General features: G+C 45.0%; 1 protein-coding gene across 6 annotated transcripts in view; it reads right to left on the reverse strand.

Moving 5' to 3' along the window:
- The window catches only part of LOC140393897 (ankyrin repeat and SAM domain-containing protein 1A-like), a 642,533-nt gene that overhangs the window by 188,810 nt on the left and 439,479 nt on the right, over positions 1 to 14,244 (reverse strand). For all 6 annotated transcript variants that reach the window (XM_072480500.1, XM_072480502.1, XM_072480497.1 and 3 more), the window contains one exon: positions 12,434 to 12,540. In XM_072480500.1, coding sequence (XP_072336601.1) covers positions 12,434 to 12,540 — 107 coding nt within the window. The remainder of the gene's footprint in view (positions 1 to 12,433; positions 12,541 to 14,244) is intronic.

Consider the following 14,244-nt stretch of genomic DNA (forward strand, 5'->3'; position numbering starts at 1 on the left):
TTTTGCAGCGCAGCAGGGATGGGGGGGGGGGACTAGCACTACCGAGCTTAAGTGAGTACTATTGGGCCGCCAATATCTCAATGGTGTGTAAGTGGATGGGAGAAGGGGAGGGAGCGGCGTGGAAGAGATTGGAGATGGCGTCCTGTAAAGGAACCAGCCTACAGGCACTGGCGACGGCGCCGTTGCCGTTCTCCCCGAAGAAATACGCCACAAGTCCAGTGGTGGTGGCAACACTGAAAATTTGGGGGCAGTGGAGACGGCATAGGGGAATGACGGGAGCCTCGGTGTAGTCCCCGATAAGAAATAATCATAGGTTTGTCCCGGGGAGAATAGATGGGGGATTTAGAGCATGGCAGAGAGCTGGGATTGTGCAACTGAGGGATCTGTTCTTAGACGGGACGTTTGCGAGTCTGGGAGCGCTGACGGAAAAATATGGGTTGCCCCAAGGGAATGCATTTTGGTACATGCAACTGAGGGCTTTTGCGAGGCAACAGGGGAGGGAATTCCCGCAGCTCCCGACGCAGGAGATTCAGGATAGAGTGATCTCAGGGACATGGGTGGGGGATGGTAGGGTGTCGGATATATACAGGGAAATGAGAGATGAGGGGGAGATCATGGTGGATGAGCTGAAGGGAAAATGGGAAGAAGAGCTGGGGGAAGAGATCGAAGAGGGGCTGTGGGCAGATGCCCTACGTAGGGTAAACTCTTCGTCCTCGTGCGCCAGGCTTAGCCTGATACAATTCAAGGTTTTGCACAGGGCGCATATGACCGGAGCAAGGCTCAGTAAATTTTTCGGGGTAGAGGATCGGTGTGGGAGATGCTCGAGGAGCCCAGCAAACCACACCCACATGTTTTGGTCATGCCCGGCATTGCAGGGGTTCTGGGTTGGGGTGGCGAATGTGCTTTTGAAGGTGGTGGGGGTCCGGGTCGAGCCAAGCTGGGGGTTGGCTATATTTGGGGTTGCAGAAGAGCCGGGAGTGCAGGAGGCGAGAGAGGCTGATGTTTTGGCCTTTGCGTCTCTAGTAGCCCGGCAAAGGATATTGCTTATGTGGAAGGAAGCCAAACCCCCGGGCGTGGAGACCTGGATAAACGACATGCAGGGTTTATAAAACTAGAACGGAAAAAGGGGTTTGCACTAAGGGGTTCGGCACAAGGGTTCACCAGGCGGTGGCGACCGTTCATTAACTACCTCGCAGAACGATAAAGGAAATGGGAAGGTAACAGCAGCAACCGGGGGGGGGGGGCTCGGGGGGGCTCGGGTGGGTCCTCCGGGGTGTTTTTGTATAGATATTTGTACTTGGTTATGTATATTGGATTGCTTGATTTTATTATTTGGGAGAGCTATTATTTTTGTTATGGCAGTTGCCATTTAGTTTATATATTATTTATTTATTTGTTAAAAACGGTCACTGTTATTTATATTGTCTTATTGTTGTAAAAAGGGAAAAACCTTTGTACTGTTTTGTTTGGCCGAAAAATTTTAATAAAATATATTTAAAAAAGAGATGTTCCAAGGGTGAGTGTAGGGCCAGGGGGATGACGTCTGAAGTGGACCAATTGTGGCAGTATGCGAATTGCAGTGGATCAAGGCATTCTGGGGGTACGGAGTTGATGAGTCCCATGACCAACCTCTTGAAGCACTTCATAATGATAGATGTCAAGGCTACCGGACGGTAGTCGCTGAGGCACATTGCCTGGTTCTTTTGGTACCGGTATAATGGTGGTCTTCTTGAAGCAGGTGGGAACCTCGGAATGGAGTAGGGAGAGATTGAAGATGTCTGCAAACACACCCACCAGTTGGTACTTGCAGGGTCCGAGTGCACGACCAGGGACTCCGTCAGGACCCGTTGCTTTCTGAGAGTTTACTTTCAAGAAGGCCTATCTGACTTCGGAAGCTGTGATGGTAGATATGGGTGTGTCTGAGGCTGCTGGGGCAGTTGACAACAGTTTGTTGGTTTCCTGCTTGCAACGAGTATAGAATACATTGAGTTTATCGGGGAGGGGTGCGTTGCTGCCAGAGATTCTACTCGGCTTTGCTTTAAAACCCGTTACGTTGTTTAAGCCTTGCCTTCTTTAGACATTCAATATTCTGCCTATTGTAAATAGAAGTGATGTGCTGTGATACAATCCACCAGTCATTAGGATATATGGCCTTAATACCTGGTAGCTCACCAGGACTGAAATTCATACACGGTAGGCAGAATGTTTTTTGGCTTGACGGCAGCACCTTGTTAGTGGAAAACACCACTTGCGTTGCCACTGCACAGTAGAAACGTGAAATGGCTAGCTTCACCTGTTAGTCAGATTTTTAAGATACTTACTTTTCCACGGTAATTGGCGGTAAACAGGGCAATTTTTAGGCACAGTTATCAGTATGCTTGATACACAGTGAGCAATAATTTGATCAGGGTAGTCATTAATCTGCAGGATAGCCTTGATCAGACCTTTTTTGGTGTCAAGCTTCTACGCTAAGCAAATGGTTTGGGCTTGATTTATGAATTTGTTGATTCGGCTAATATTTTATCTTGTGGAAGCTATGGGAATTCCAATGCATATATTGACCAATGAAGGTAGGAGTACAGTAGACAGTAGTAGAGAACCTATTTGTGGATTTCTCAACCAGCATGTCGAGGAAATCAAGCTAGTTAGACTGCTCCATTGGAAAGGTGAATTTGTGCATGGGATGGAGTGCATTAACTGCATACGGAAATTCTTGCATGGAGCTGCAGATTCAAATGTAGCAAACATTTTATCTACGGAATGGTAATATGCAAAGGGTAGAAGGTTCGTGGTCATCCCATGAAAAATGTGCTTCTTATGGAAGCTGACAAAAATGCTAGTGAGAGCAGGCCCCAGAGGGGAACCCATGGCAACACCATCTATTTGGGCACACACATTGTCATTAAAGTTGAGCTCAAATCCACAAGTTCCTAACTTCCTAAGTTCAATAAATACAGATACATAACATGGTGGCACATCTAGATTTCCACAATATAGTGACAAGGCACAAATGTCTAATTCTTTAGACATTCTACCATTAAATTAGGCAAGTTAATTATTTAATAGTCTCTTGGAGCTGTTAATCATACTGTGGACTTACAGCACCCCAATGTTATAATGGTGGGTTTTGGAAGCAGTCAAGGAGTAATAATGCTATAGAACAACAGTACAGCACAGTACAGGCTCTTCAGCCCACAAAATGATTGTACTGTAGGTTATGTCAACAATCAGCTATTGAAACTGCTAGAACTGATCAGAACTGATAGAACAGGCAGGCAGTTTTCACCACCACCACCCCTGCTCAAAATTCAAAGGGTTTAGGGAATTAAATAACTCTACAGGTCTACATACTTTATTCATATGCAGTGACATCGCCAACATCGCGGAATACACACTGAGTTGATTATGTCCCTGAGCAAAAACCTGTGTACTGTGTTTAAGTGGCCCAGCCAATTCATAATTCCCACCTGTGTGTTTCATGCACCCCCCCCCCCCAACCACATGCACAGCATCATTGGATCCTCCAGAAATGGGAGTGTGACTTTGGGATTCCGTTTCCTTCTGCCATTTCAAAATATTTTGCACAATAATGCAAAATCCAGCCCAAAATATCCATATCATGAAGTTAGTGTATTCCCTGCAATATTAAATACCCTAGATACACTTTGAAAAAGATAATTTCTCAATTCTTTTCTACTTCTCATGATTGGGATAAATGCTGAAGGGAATTAAAGGAATAGTACAATAACTTGCTAAATATTCCCCGTCTACATCTTATTCCTAAACGTATTATGGCATCATGGTGGCAGGAAATCATGTCTGACAAATATAGCTGAAGATATAATTTATCCTTTACTCTATTTTTAGTGCTTTGTTGAAGTGTTTGGATGCTTTAATGTGGAAAGGCATGATAGAAATGCTATTTTTGAGAGCTCTTCAAAATTAACATTTTATGCACTTTAGCACTCCTGCATTAAATTGCACAATACAATTAATGTTTGAATTATAGGATTCCTCCAGTGCCGAAGGAAGCCATTCGGCCCATCAAATCTGCACCGACCCTACTTAGGCCCACTCCTCCACCCAACCAGTCCCATCCCTGAAACCCCATAAACTAACCTGCACATCTTTAGACACTAAGAGGCAATTCAGCATGGCCAATTCACCTAATCTGCTCATCTGTGGACTGTGGGAGAAAACTGGAGTAACTCCGGAGGAAACCCACGGAGACAAGGGGAGCAAGAGCAAACTCCCACAGAAAGTCATCGAAGGCCAGAATTGAACGCGGGTCCGTGGCGTTGTGAAGCAGCAGTGCTAACCACTCTGCAACTGTACTGCCCATAATTAATCTGTCTTCAATGGCAAATGTCAAACAAAATTTTACATGTATCGAAACATAATTCAAAGATTGTAAAATATTGGAAACTAAAAATTCTTCTCGAAACACATCAATGATGCTGGATTTTGTTGGATTTGGAGGAACATCAATTACGTGCTCCATAACGACTTTTAATTTTCACTGCATAACATATTCAGTTACAAGTCACTGGGTAATGTTGTAAAACCTAATCTTATTCGACTAAAAATGTGTGGGTACATTGCCTTTGAAAGGAGGATCGGAACATTTAATAACTATTTAAGAACCTGTAAGGGACAGATCCACAGATCCTGGGCGCGATTCTCCACTCCCGCGCCGGTTTGGAGAACCGCCTGGCGCGCCATTTTTCACCGCGATGCCGGTCCGACGCCCTCCCGCACCCAAGCGGCGAGAATGGCCCCATCGAGTTCTGCACGGCGCAGTTCGGAGCATCGCCCGGGACACCCAAAATGGCGAATGGCATGCGCGGGTGATGCCAGTTAGGCGGCGGATGACGCAGCACCGCTTTTATGTGGCGCCAATGCCCGACGCGCGCTGATGACGCTGCTTTAGCGACACGCCTCCGAGTTTCTCGCGGCCCCGATCCTAGCCCATTTTCGGGCCCTGCATCGGTCGAGATCGGGGCCGTTTCGCGCCGTCGTGAACCTCAGCGGTGTTCACGACGGCGTGGGCACTTAGTCGTGGGAGCGGAGAATCGCGCCCCCTTTATTTAGCAATTATAGTGTGAAATTACTCCTTTTTAGCTTTGTCTGCATCCCTTGGCAAAGTATCAAAGTAAAACAAGCATCTGGGTAAATATTCTGCCTACCAAGGTGATGACCTATAAAGTAGTTATATAGCACCCTTAACATAATAAAGTGCACCAGGACAATTCACAAAGGCTTTATAAAACAAAACATGAAACGGTTGGACAAAAAGGTAAGTTCTAAGGAGTACAGATGTACAAAATTCACTATTCCAGCTTCGCAGTATTCTTACAAGCATAGCAGACCCAAAAGATTTAGAACTTGCCCGCCACTGGTTGTAGGAATTATTTGTATGAACTACACAAGTGTAACCAATAATTTCCTGTTTATTCATAGAAAAGCCTGAAATCGCATACAGCTTGGTTCACAAAGAGATCCACTCCCCCTCTCGAATGCCAGAGTTTTAATTACTAAATGAAAAAAATCTTTCACAAACCATTTAAGATGATTACACTTCACATTTGATTAACTTGATTCAGTTCTCTGATTAAGTAATTATTTTGATGAAGGTTGTGGGTCTTCAAAAGCATTTGATAAAGTACCACATAGTAAACCTGTTAGTAAAATTCAAGATCATGGGATTAAAGGGGCAGCGGCTGTCTGCAAAGAAAACTGGCTATGGGACAGAAAGCAGAGATTACTGGTAAAAGATTGTACTGTTCTTCAGAAAAGAAGGAAGTGTGGCTTGGTGTTCCCCAAGAGTCAATGCTGGTACCACTGGCCTTTTTGATATTTATTAATGACCTCATTGTGGATATGCAGGGAAAAGTTTCAAAGTTTGCAGATACCATGCAACTGCAGCAAACCGTGAAGGGGAATAGGAACAAATTTCAGGCTGGTGGAATAACAGATTACATTTAATTCAGAACAGTGCGAACTGGTTCATTTTAATAGGAAGAGGGGGGACAATATAAATTAAATGGCACAATTTATAAGGTAGGTGCAAGAAGGAGACCAGATGAAGAGCATACACAATCTTTGAAGGCGACAGGATAAGTTAAAGAGGCTGCTAAAAGGGCAGATAAATTACGGCATAGATTACAAAAGTAAGGAAGTTATGTTAAACCTTTGTAAAAGACTGGTTAGCTTCCATCTGGAGTATTGTGGCCAATTTAGAATGCTACACCTTGAGGATGTCAAGATCTTAGAATGAGCATAGAGGAGATATATTGCAATGGGTACCAGGGATTAGGGGGGAAATGAGGAGAAGTGTTGTGAATCTTTGGAATTCTCAACCTCAGAGGGTTGGGGATACTTCACCATTGAACACATTTATGGCTGGGGATACACAGATTTTTGGTCTCTCAGGGAATTAAGGGATACGGGAGAGGGTGGGAAAATGGAATTGAAACCCAAAATCAGCCATGATCGTACTGAATGGTGAAACAGGTTCAACGAGCCATATGGTCTACTCCTGCTCCTATTTGTTGCTTTTGTATGACTCTGGTACGGCTGATGCAGCTTTATATCACTCATGAATGATTGAGCCAAGTAATAGTACTCATTGGGAAGCTGCAGAACATGAACTTTGAAAACAGAACATGCAATCAGAAAAATAATATGCAGAATTGGTATAAATGAACCCCGTCACAATTAGAATACATTCACTGCACAGTAGCTTGCCCAACTGTGTAAACTACGAAACAAATATATAACATAAGCAGATACACAGTAGTTCTTCCAAGAGGAACTTGCCCCATGTTTGAGTTCTTTCAACAGCTTTCTGATTGCAATGTGCATTTACATCCTGTAATAGATACAGAATCAACTTCAGAGAGGCAGACATACTAACAAGAAGATATGACTAAAGCAGCTACAAAGACTCTGAAGGACATAGGAAGCCAGTCCTCGAGCATCCGCTGTGAGGTAGTTTACCAAAACATTATACATCCCGAGTTAGATAGTCTTTTACCCTTTTCTCCTGAAACGAATTACTCTTGCTGAGGCATTCTGCAACAGATCTCCTAGGTAAACACTGAATAAGGCAGACTACAGCAGATCAAAGATAACTACCTCATTCTGTGTCTTCTTTTAAAATATTTGTTTGAGTTAAACAATATCCTTATTGTCCACAGTAAGAAGTCTTACAACACCAGATTGAAGTCCAACTGGTTTGTTTCGAATCACTAGCTTTCGGAGCGCAGCTCCTTCCTCATGTGAATAGAGCTGTGCTCCGAAAGCTAGTGATTCGAAACAAACCAGTTGGACTTCAATCTGGTGTTGTAAGACTTCTTACTGTGCTCACCCCAGTCCAACGCCGGCATCTCCACATCATGGCTTATTGCCCACAGCCTTGTTCTAGATTATTGCTCCTCCTGTGTTTATGGTACAGTTTAACTGGTTCTTGCTTACCCTTCCCCAATTATCATTGGATCAAAATCCTGGAACTCCTTCCCCAACAGCACTGTGGTTGTACCTACACACCATAAACTGCAGCAGTTCATGAAAGCAGCTCCTTCTCAAAGACAATTATAGATTGGCAATAAATGTTGACCTATTGTTGAATATTGTACACCATTGATACTACAAGAAGAAATAGATTTTTGTTATCGCTCACTGGACAAAATGCACATAGCTCAGGTATAATATCGTAATGCACATTTTGTAAATTTGTTTCTAGAGTCCCAGTTAATAACTTTCAATTCAGAAATAGTTTTAAATAATAAAATTCAAACCAATCTGCAGCTTCTTAATGAGTAATAGTAGTATGTTCTAGTGGCTTAAAATTCAATATCCATTTGGTTACTGGATTTCACAACCCAAGGTTCACTCAGCCAAACTTTCAACACCAATGGTAAAATTAATTATTTTCAACTTCTTATTCTATGAAACTGAGGGGAGCATCAGATTTGTCTACACTTGTGAATTTTAAAACCACTTAGATCTTTTGAATGAATGAAACAGTATCTCAAAGTGTCACAGAAGGACAACTGAAGTGGCACTTATTCTACTGCTCATTGTTCACTATAGCTTGCAGCCAGAGGACTTTTCTGGAAAAGATTCTCATAAAATAATAACTGCATATTCTATTACTTACCTCAATCGTAAAAAAATCACCAGAACTTATTAATTTAAAGGTTAAAACTTTACAGATGACACTAAATAGTTATTTTATTTATGGGATTAATTTATTTTATGGGTGTGGGTATCAATGGATGGGAAAGCAGTTATTGCCCATCTCTAACTGCCCTCCATTTTAGGGGGCAATTTGAGAGTCAACCATATTGTTGTGGATCTGGAGTCAGATGTAGGCCAGACTAGGTAAGTATGGCAGATTTCCTTCCCGGATATTTTATTAATGCATTTATATTTTATAATAATAACAGTAAACAGTATAAATACAAATATAAACATAGTGCAAAGACCGCCTCCCTCCCTCAAGTCCCACCTCCTCTAAACAATAATCTAACCCCCCCACCCCCCACCAACCTCTGCTGACAGTTAGCTTTCTCACATACGGCTGCCACCTCCAGACAAACCCTGGCATTGACCCTCTTAGCGTGAACTTTATTTTCTCAAGTCTGAGAAACCAAGCCATGTCACTAAGCCAGATCTCTGAATTCGGGGGCTTCGAGTCCCTCCACGCTAACAATATCCGTCTCGGGCTACCAAGGAGGCAAAGGCCAAGACGTTAGCTTCTCTTACCCCCTGGACTCCCGGATCTTCCGACACTCTGAAAATCGCCACCTCTGGACTCGGCACCACCCTTGTTTTTAACACCGTGGACATGACATCTGTAAAACCCTGCCAAAATCCTCTAAGCTTCGGACATGCCCAAAACATATGGACATGGTTTGCTGGCCCTCCACGCATCTCGCACACCTGTCCTCTATCCCAAAAAACTTGCTCATCCGGGCCACCGTCATGTGTGCCGGATAGACGTTACTAACTATTAATTCTTCTTAGAATAAACAAAGATTTGTACTTGCTGATCAAAGTTGCTTAAGTGTCAAGTTCAGAGAAAGAAAATTGTTGGTTAACTACTAACAAATACAAAACCCCACAAACCTTGATCCACAAAACTACCTAGAGTAGGCGTGACAACCCAAAAGCCTGTGGGCCGGGTTGCAGCCCGGCCTCTAGAAACAGCCCACAAAACCTGTTGGATAGTCAACTCACTGAAAAATACTGTAAGGCTATTCATCAATTTTACAGGTTGGCTGTGCTCTGCACATGCTGCTGATAGGCTCACAGCAGCAAACACAGAGAGAAACCAGCCTGTGATCAGATGACAAGCCAACAGTGCAAAGGTAAGATTTTAAGATAGATTTCAGGGCTCATGAAGTCTGCGCCTGGGGCAGAGTGATTGTGGGGGCAGTGGGGAGCACGATCGAGGGGGGCGGTGGGGAGAGCGATCGAGGGGGCTGATGGGGAGAGCGATCGAGGAGGCGGTGTGGAGAGTGATCGAGGGGGGCGGTGGGGAGCGCGATCGAGGGGGGCAGCGGGTAGAGCGATCGAGGCGGCGGTGGGGAGAGCAATCAAGGGGGGCGGTGGGGAGCACAATCGAGCGGCACGGTGGGGAGAGCGATTGAGGGGGGCGGTAGCCAGAGTGATCGAGGGGGACGGTGGTCAGAGCGATCGAGGGAGGCGGCGGAGAGAGCGATCGAGTGGGCGGTGAGGAGAGTGATCGAGGAGGTAGCGGGAAAGTGATTGGGGACGGCGGGAGAGTGATCAAGGGGGCGGTAGGAGAGTGATTTGAGGGGGCAGCGTGAGAGTGATCGAGGGGGTGGAAGGAGTGTGATCGAGGTGGCAGTGGGTGAGTGATTGAGGAGGTAGCGGTAGAGTGATCGATGGGCAGCGGGAGAATAATCGTGGGTGTTGGAGGCGGAAAATGATCGTGGGTGGGGAAGCGTGATCAAGGGGGCGAGAGAGACTGATTACATGATAGGAGGAAGCGGGGAAGAGCGATTGAATGATCAAGAGGGCAGGGGCACTGTGATCGGAGGGTGCAGGGGTAGAGCCAGCGAAGTTGTAGTGCTGGCGGAGAGCGAGCAGGACTCGTGCTAAAATGGGCAGAACCAAATGACGCTCGCGGAAGTAGGCCGTAAACCTACTTAATACCTACATTCCCGAGAGCCACCGGCCGACTCTCTGGCCTCCTTAGGGAGGCTGTAGCTGGGCACTGATCAGTGCTGGTCCACACAAACATGGACCAAGTGGAATGGCACCCGAGAGGGGGAGGGGGATCACCCAGGCTATAGTAGGCCCCTGGGTGGCCAGGGTGGTTCCTTGGCTCTCCCTCTATAATCCGGGCACAATGGCACTGCCAAACTGGCACCTTGGCACTGCCAACCTACCATAGCATGGTGCCCAGGTGGCACTGCCAAGCCAGTAGGAGCATTGCCTGGGTGCCAGGGTGGCAGTGCAAGAGTCAGGGCCGAGGGGGGCCATGCACATGAAATTAGGGTGGGGTGGGGGAATCTGCAGGGCGGGTAAAGTGGGGACTCTGGGAAGTTGGAGGGCTGATGGGCAGGGAGTGCTGTAAGGGAGCTTGGGGGGGGCTGAAGTGGGGGGATCCAGGGACCCCATACGGGGTGTCCACACTTGTGGGGTAATGTCCAAGTGTGTGGAGGGTGACATTGGCCATGGGTGGGGTAGGTGTGAGAGACCAACAAGCTCACTTAGAGATCAGGGTACCATTTCAAAATGGCGTCCCGATCTCGGAGTTCAGCACCTAGCGTTAAAATCTTTTTTAAATATGGGCTAATCTGGTGAGAAACTCCCCAGGACCCAAAAAAGTGACCAGGTGTCTTTGAATAACGGTGGGGAACTCGCTGGCAGAAAGGGCGGGAAACTCCCTGAAAAACCCGCCACAAATGAACTTCGAATTTTTTCCAAAGAATCGAGCCTTACGTTTCCACATTGCAAGGAAAGCAGGGTTAAATGCTGATTGAATGGCTACAGAAATTGTATTGCTAAGACTCTGCAAGTGAACTTATCAATGCGTTGGGGGGGGGGGGGGGGGGGGGGGGGGGCACCACGCATTGATAAGTTCACTTGCAGAGTCTTAGCAATACAATTTCTGTAGCCATTCAATCAGCATTTAAGAGAGAGAAACTTATCTCTGCAGTTTCATTTCCAATTGAAGCAAATATCAGAATTCCAGCACACATTATACCAATTGGATCTCAGTGTCGGTGTGCAAATTGGAGCTTAGTCTACCATATGAAACCTGCACAAACGCTCAGTAGAACTGGACTGAGTTCTACTTGCAGAAAAGCAGTTGCTTTAACAAAGGCCCAGACAATGAAGGATTAAACAGCACTTCTGATAAATGTTGCCATTACTAATTAACTCTTTCTTGTTCATGCCTTTCACAAAATGACTATGTGAATGGTGCAATGCATATCTTCATTTTAGATGTCAACTTATTTTTGGAATCAAAACTCACAAGTATGCAGTCCATTAGGCAAATAATTGACGTTACAACAACAACCTATATTAATATATCTGCCAAAATCCTGAGAGACTACCCTTATTCCTGAAATGCTGCTGCAATTGTTTAAAGTTGGATTAGTTCCCCCACTATTGTGCATCCAGTGGAAAAACAACAAAATTATAATTCAAAGATTAACCATTATTGATGATTAATATTAAGAGAAAAATGTCAAAAGTAGGACTTGGGCTTTGTATACTGATCTAAAATGATTTGATGTTTATTAAGATGGAATCAGACTGCGATCTTACAAATAAAATCCTAGGCTTTACCTTTTTTTCCCCAGACTGCTATATTTTGTAGAGATACTCCACAAGAATTTTTAATAAGACTGCAGTTTTTCATTGAAATGTTAGACACATAATTTTTTTTAAAAATTATGCTCAGTTTAAACTTTTTTTAAGAACAAGGAAATCTTGAAATATGCACTTTTTAAAAAGCTTTCATTTCAAATCCATCTAAAACAGCGTAGAGCAATATATCACAGATAAAGTATGGAAATAAAAATTGACCATATTTTTCCAAGTTATTACATTTCTGAGATGAGAGGAAAAGACACACTTAGTTACCAAAGTGGTGAGAGTGATACAAATAGAACATGATTGTAAATTTATTTAACCTCTTCAGATACTTGGGACAGCATATCTCTTTGTAATGAATCTGGTTAATAGTAACTTCCTCTTCCTCCATGCTTTAACCAATGCTTCCGTAGAATTAATAAATGATCTACCAGAGTCAGAAAAAGCAATGATACCTGGGTATGTTGGCAAGGGCTAATGAGAAACTGCATCATAGGAATGCATATCACATGAATTGAGTACACGCCTGAAGATGTTAAACATCAGCTAAAAATGCATAGATGGGTACACTTACCATGAAGCGCACATCATCGAACCCGTTCAGCACCAGTTTACTTTCATACTGTTGCATCCCAATCGACTCCAGCCATTGTCCAACACTCTGCTCCAACATCCGTGAACCTGTTGAGAGATTGATTGGTAAGCGCTTCAGCAAGGAAAAACCATTGAGGCGGTAACAGCGGCACTCCGAGGAGGAGATATGACACTGCCACATCATGGTCCCCTGCAATGTGCTGGAGCATCGGATTCAAGCACAATGCCCTTAACTGCAACACCTGAGAGCGTTGTCCCGAATCCAAGGAATGCTTTAAAACCCTGCTGAGTTCCTAATTAGAGTTCAGGGACACCAATTTGTCAGACTTTACATAGATTTCTGTAATCCACAGTGATGGCCATGTAGAATGATTGTCAAATATCCCAGACTCTCTCGTGTCCCCATTAGTTAACGTATTTGAATCAAGTTATGTGGTATGCAGCATCTGAGAGCTGCTGCTTCTGCACTCAAGCCTGCTAAAGCAGCTGCACTCACGGCCTCTATTCCGATGTTAATAATACAGCAGGGAACAGAGCTTCAAACTCAGTTTAATGATCAGCTCTTGGTGCTGTAGCAGTGTTCATTGTCTGCCAGCTGAGCTCCTCGCTTGGTCCCTTTACACTATTATCGCCCTATGCTGCCCCCTCCCCCTCTGAGCTCCTACCGCACACCACTGATTAGAATACACCAAGAGCCATTCAATACCCTGAGCAGCATATGACTGTGTCAGGAGAAATGAGCCAACTTCAGGAGCAATGATAAAAAGCTGAAAACTCTGCGGCAATAAGCAAGCATTACATGTCTTAACAGCTGAGTGTGTGCAGTGTGGAATTCAGCAGGAAACAAAAGGCTTTGCTATAAAAATTATAAATCAAAATCTGCGTATTTTTCTGAACATTTTCCTTCTAACCCCTGAGCCTGCTTCAATCAGTTGGATCTGATTGATTTGTTTGGATATAATTGCTTTCCATCAGGGAAACACAACAATTCAGGAATACAAATTAAAGCAAGCGATCTCATAAATATGATGAATTTGCTTATCTTTGCTAAACTGGCAGACAAAGAATGACATATTTGCATATTGAGCTAAACAGTTCACAAAGCCGATTAAATGCCTGACAGGAACTTGGGAAACATATAAAGAAAATATAGCGATAAAGAGGGAAGGGGAGAGATGAGTTGGGGAAATAAGGATTTTTGAGGAAGGTAAAGCAAGAGGTGAGGGGCAGAGGAAGTGGAGGTGAGAGGGACGGTAGGAGAATGGAGGAGGTAGTGTAGGAGGGGACAGAAGGGAAGTGGCAGAGGGTGGAAAAGTTGGAAAGGAGAGGGGAAAAGGGAGAGTGGAGGACAAAGGAAGTGGAGGAGAGGATGGGGAGTGGGAGTATCAGTGAGTAGGGATGGGGACGCGAGGAAGGGTAGGAAAGAGGGAGAGTTAGGGTTAGGCATTGGTTGGAAGGCGTATGGGGTGTGGAAGAGGACCGGGTTGTGTGAAAAGGGTGGAGGAAGGGTGGTGTGAAAAGGGTGGGGGAGGGGTGGTGTGAAAAGGGTGGGGGAGGGGTGGTGTGAAAAGGGTGGGGGAGGGGTGGTGTGAAAAGGGTGGGGGAGGGGTGGTGTGAAAAGGGTGGGGGAGGGGTGGTGTGAAAAGGGTGGGGGAGGGGTGGTGTGAAAAGGGTGGGGGAGGGGTGGTGTGAAAAGGGTGGGGGAGGGGTGGTGTGAAAAGGGTGGGGGAGGGGTGGTGTGAAAAGGGTGGGGGAGGGGTGGTGTGAAAAGGGTGGGGGAGGGGTGGTGTG

This window comes from Scyliorhinus torazame, chromosome 17 (genome assembly GCF_047496885.1).
Source record: "Scyliorhinus torazame isolate Kashiwa2021f chromosome 17, sScyTor2.1, whole genome shotgun sequence".
Classification (NCBI taxonomy): Eukaryota; Metazoa; Chordata; class Chondrichthyes; order Carcharhiniformes; family Scyliorhinidae; genus Scyliorhinus; species Scyliorhinus torazame.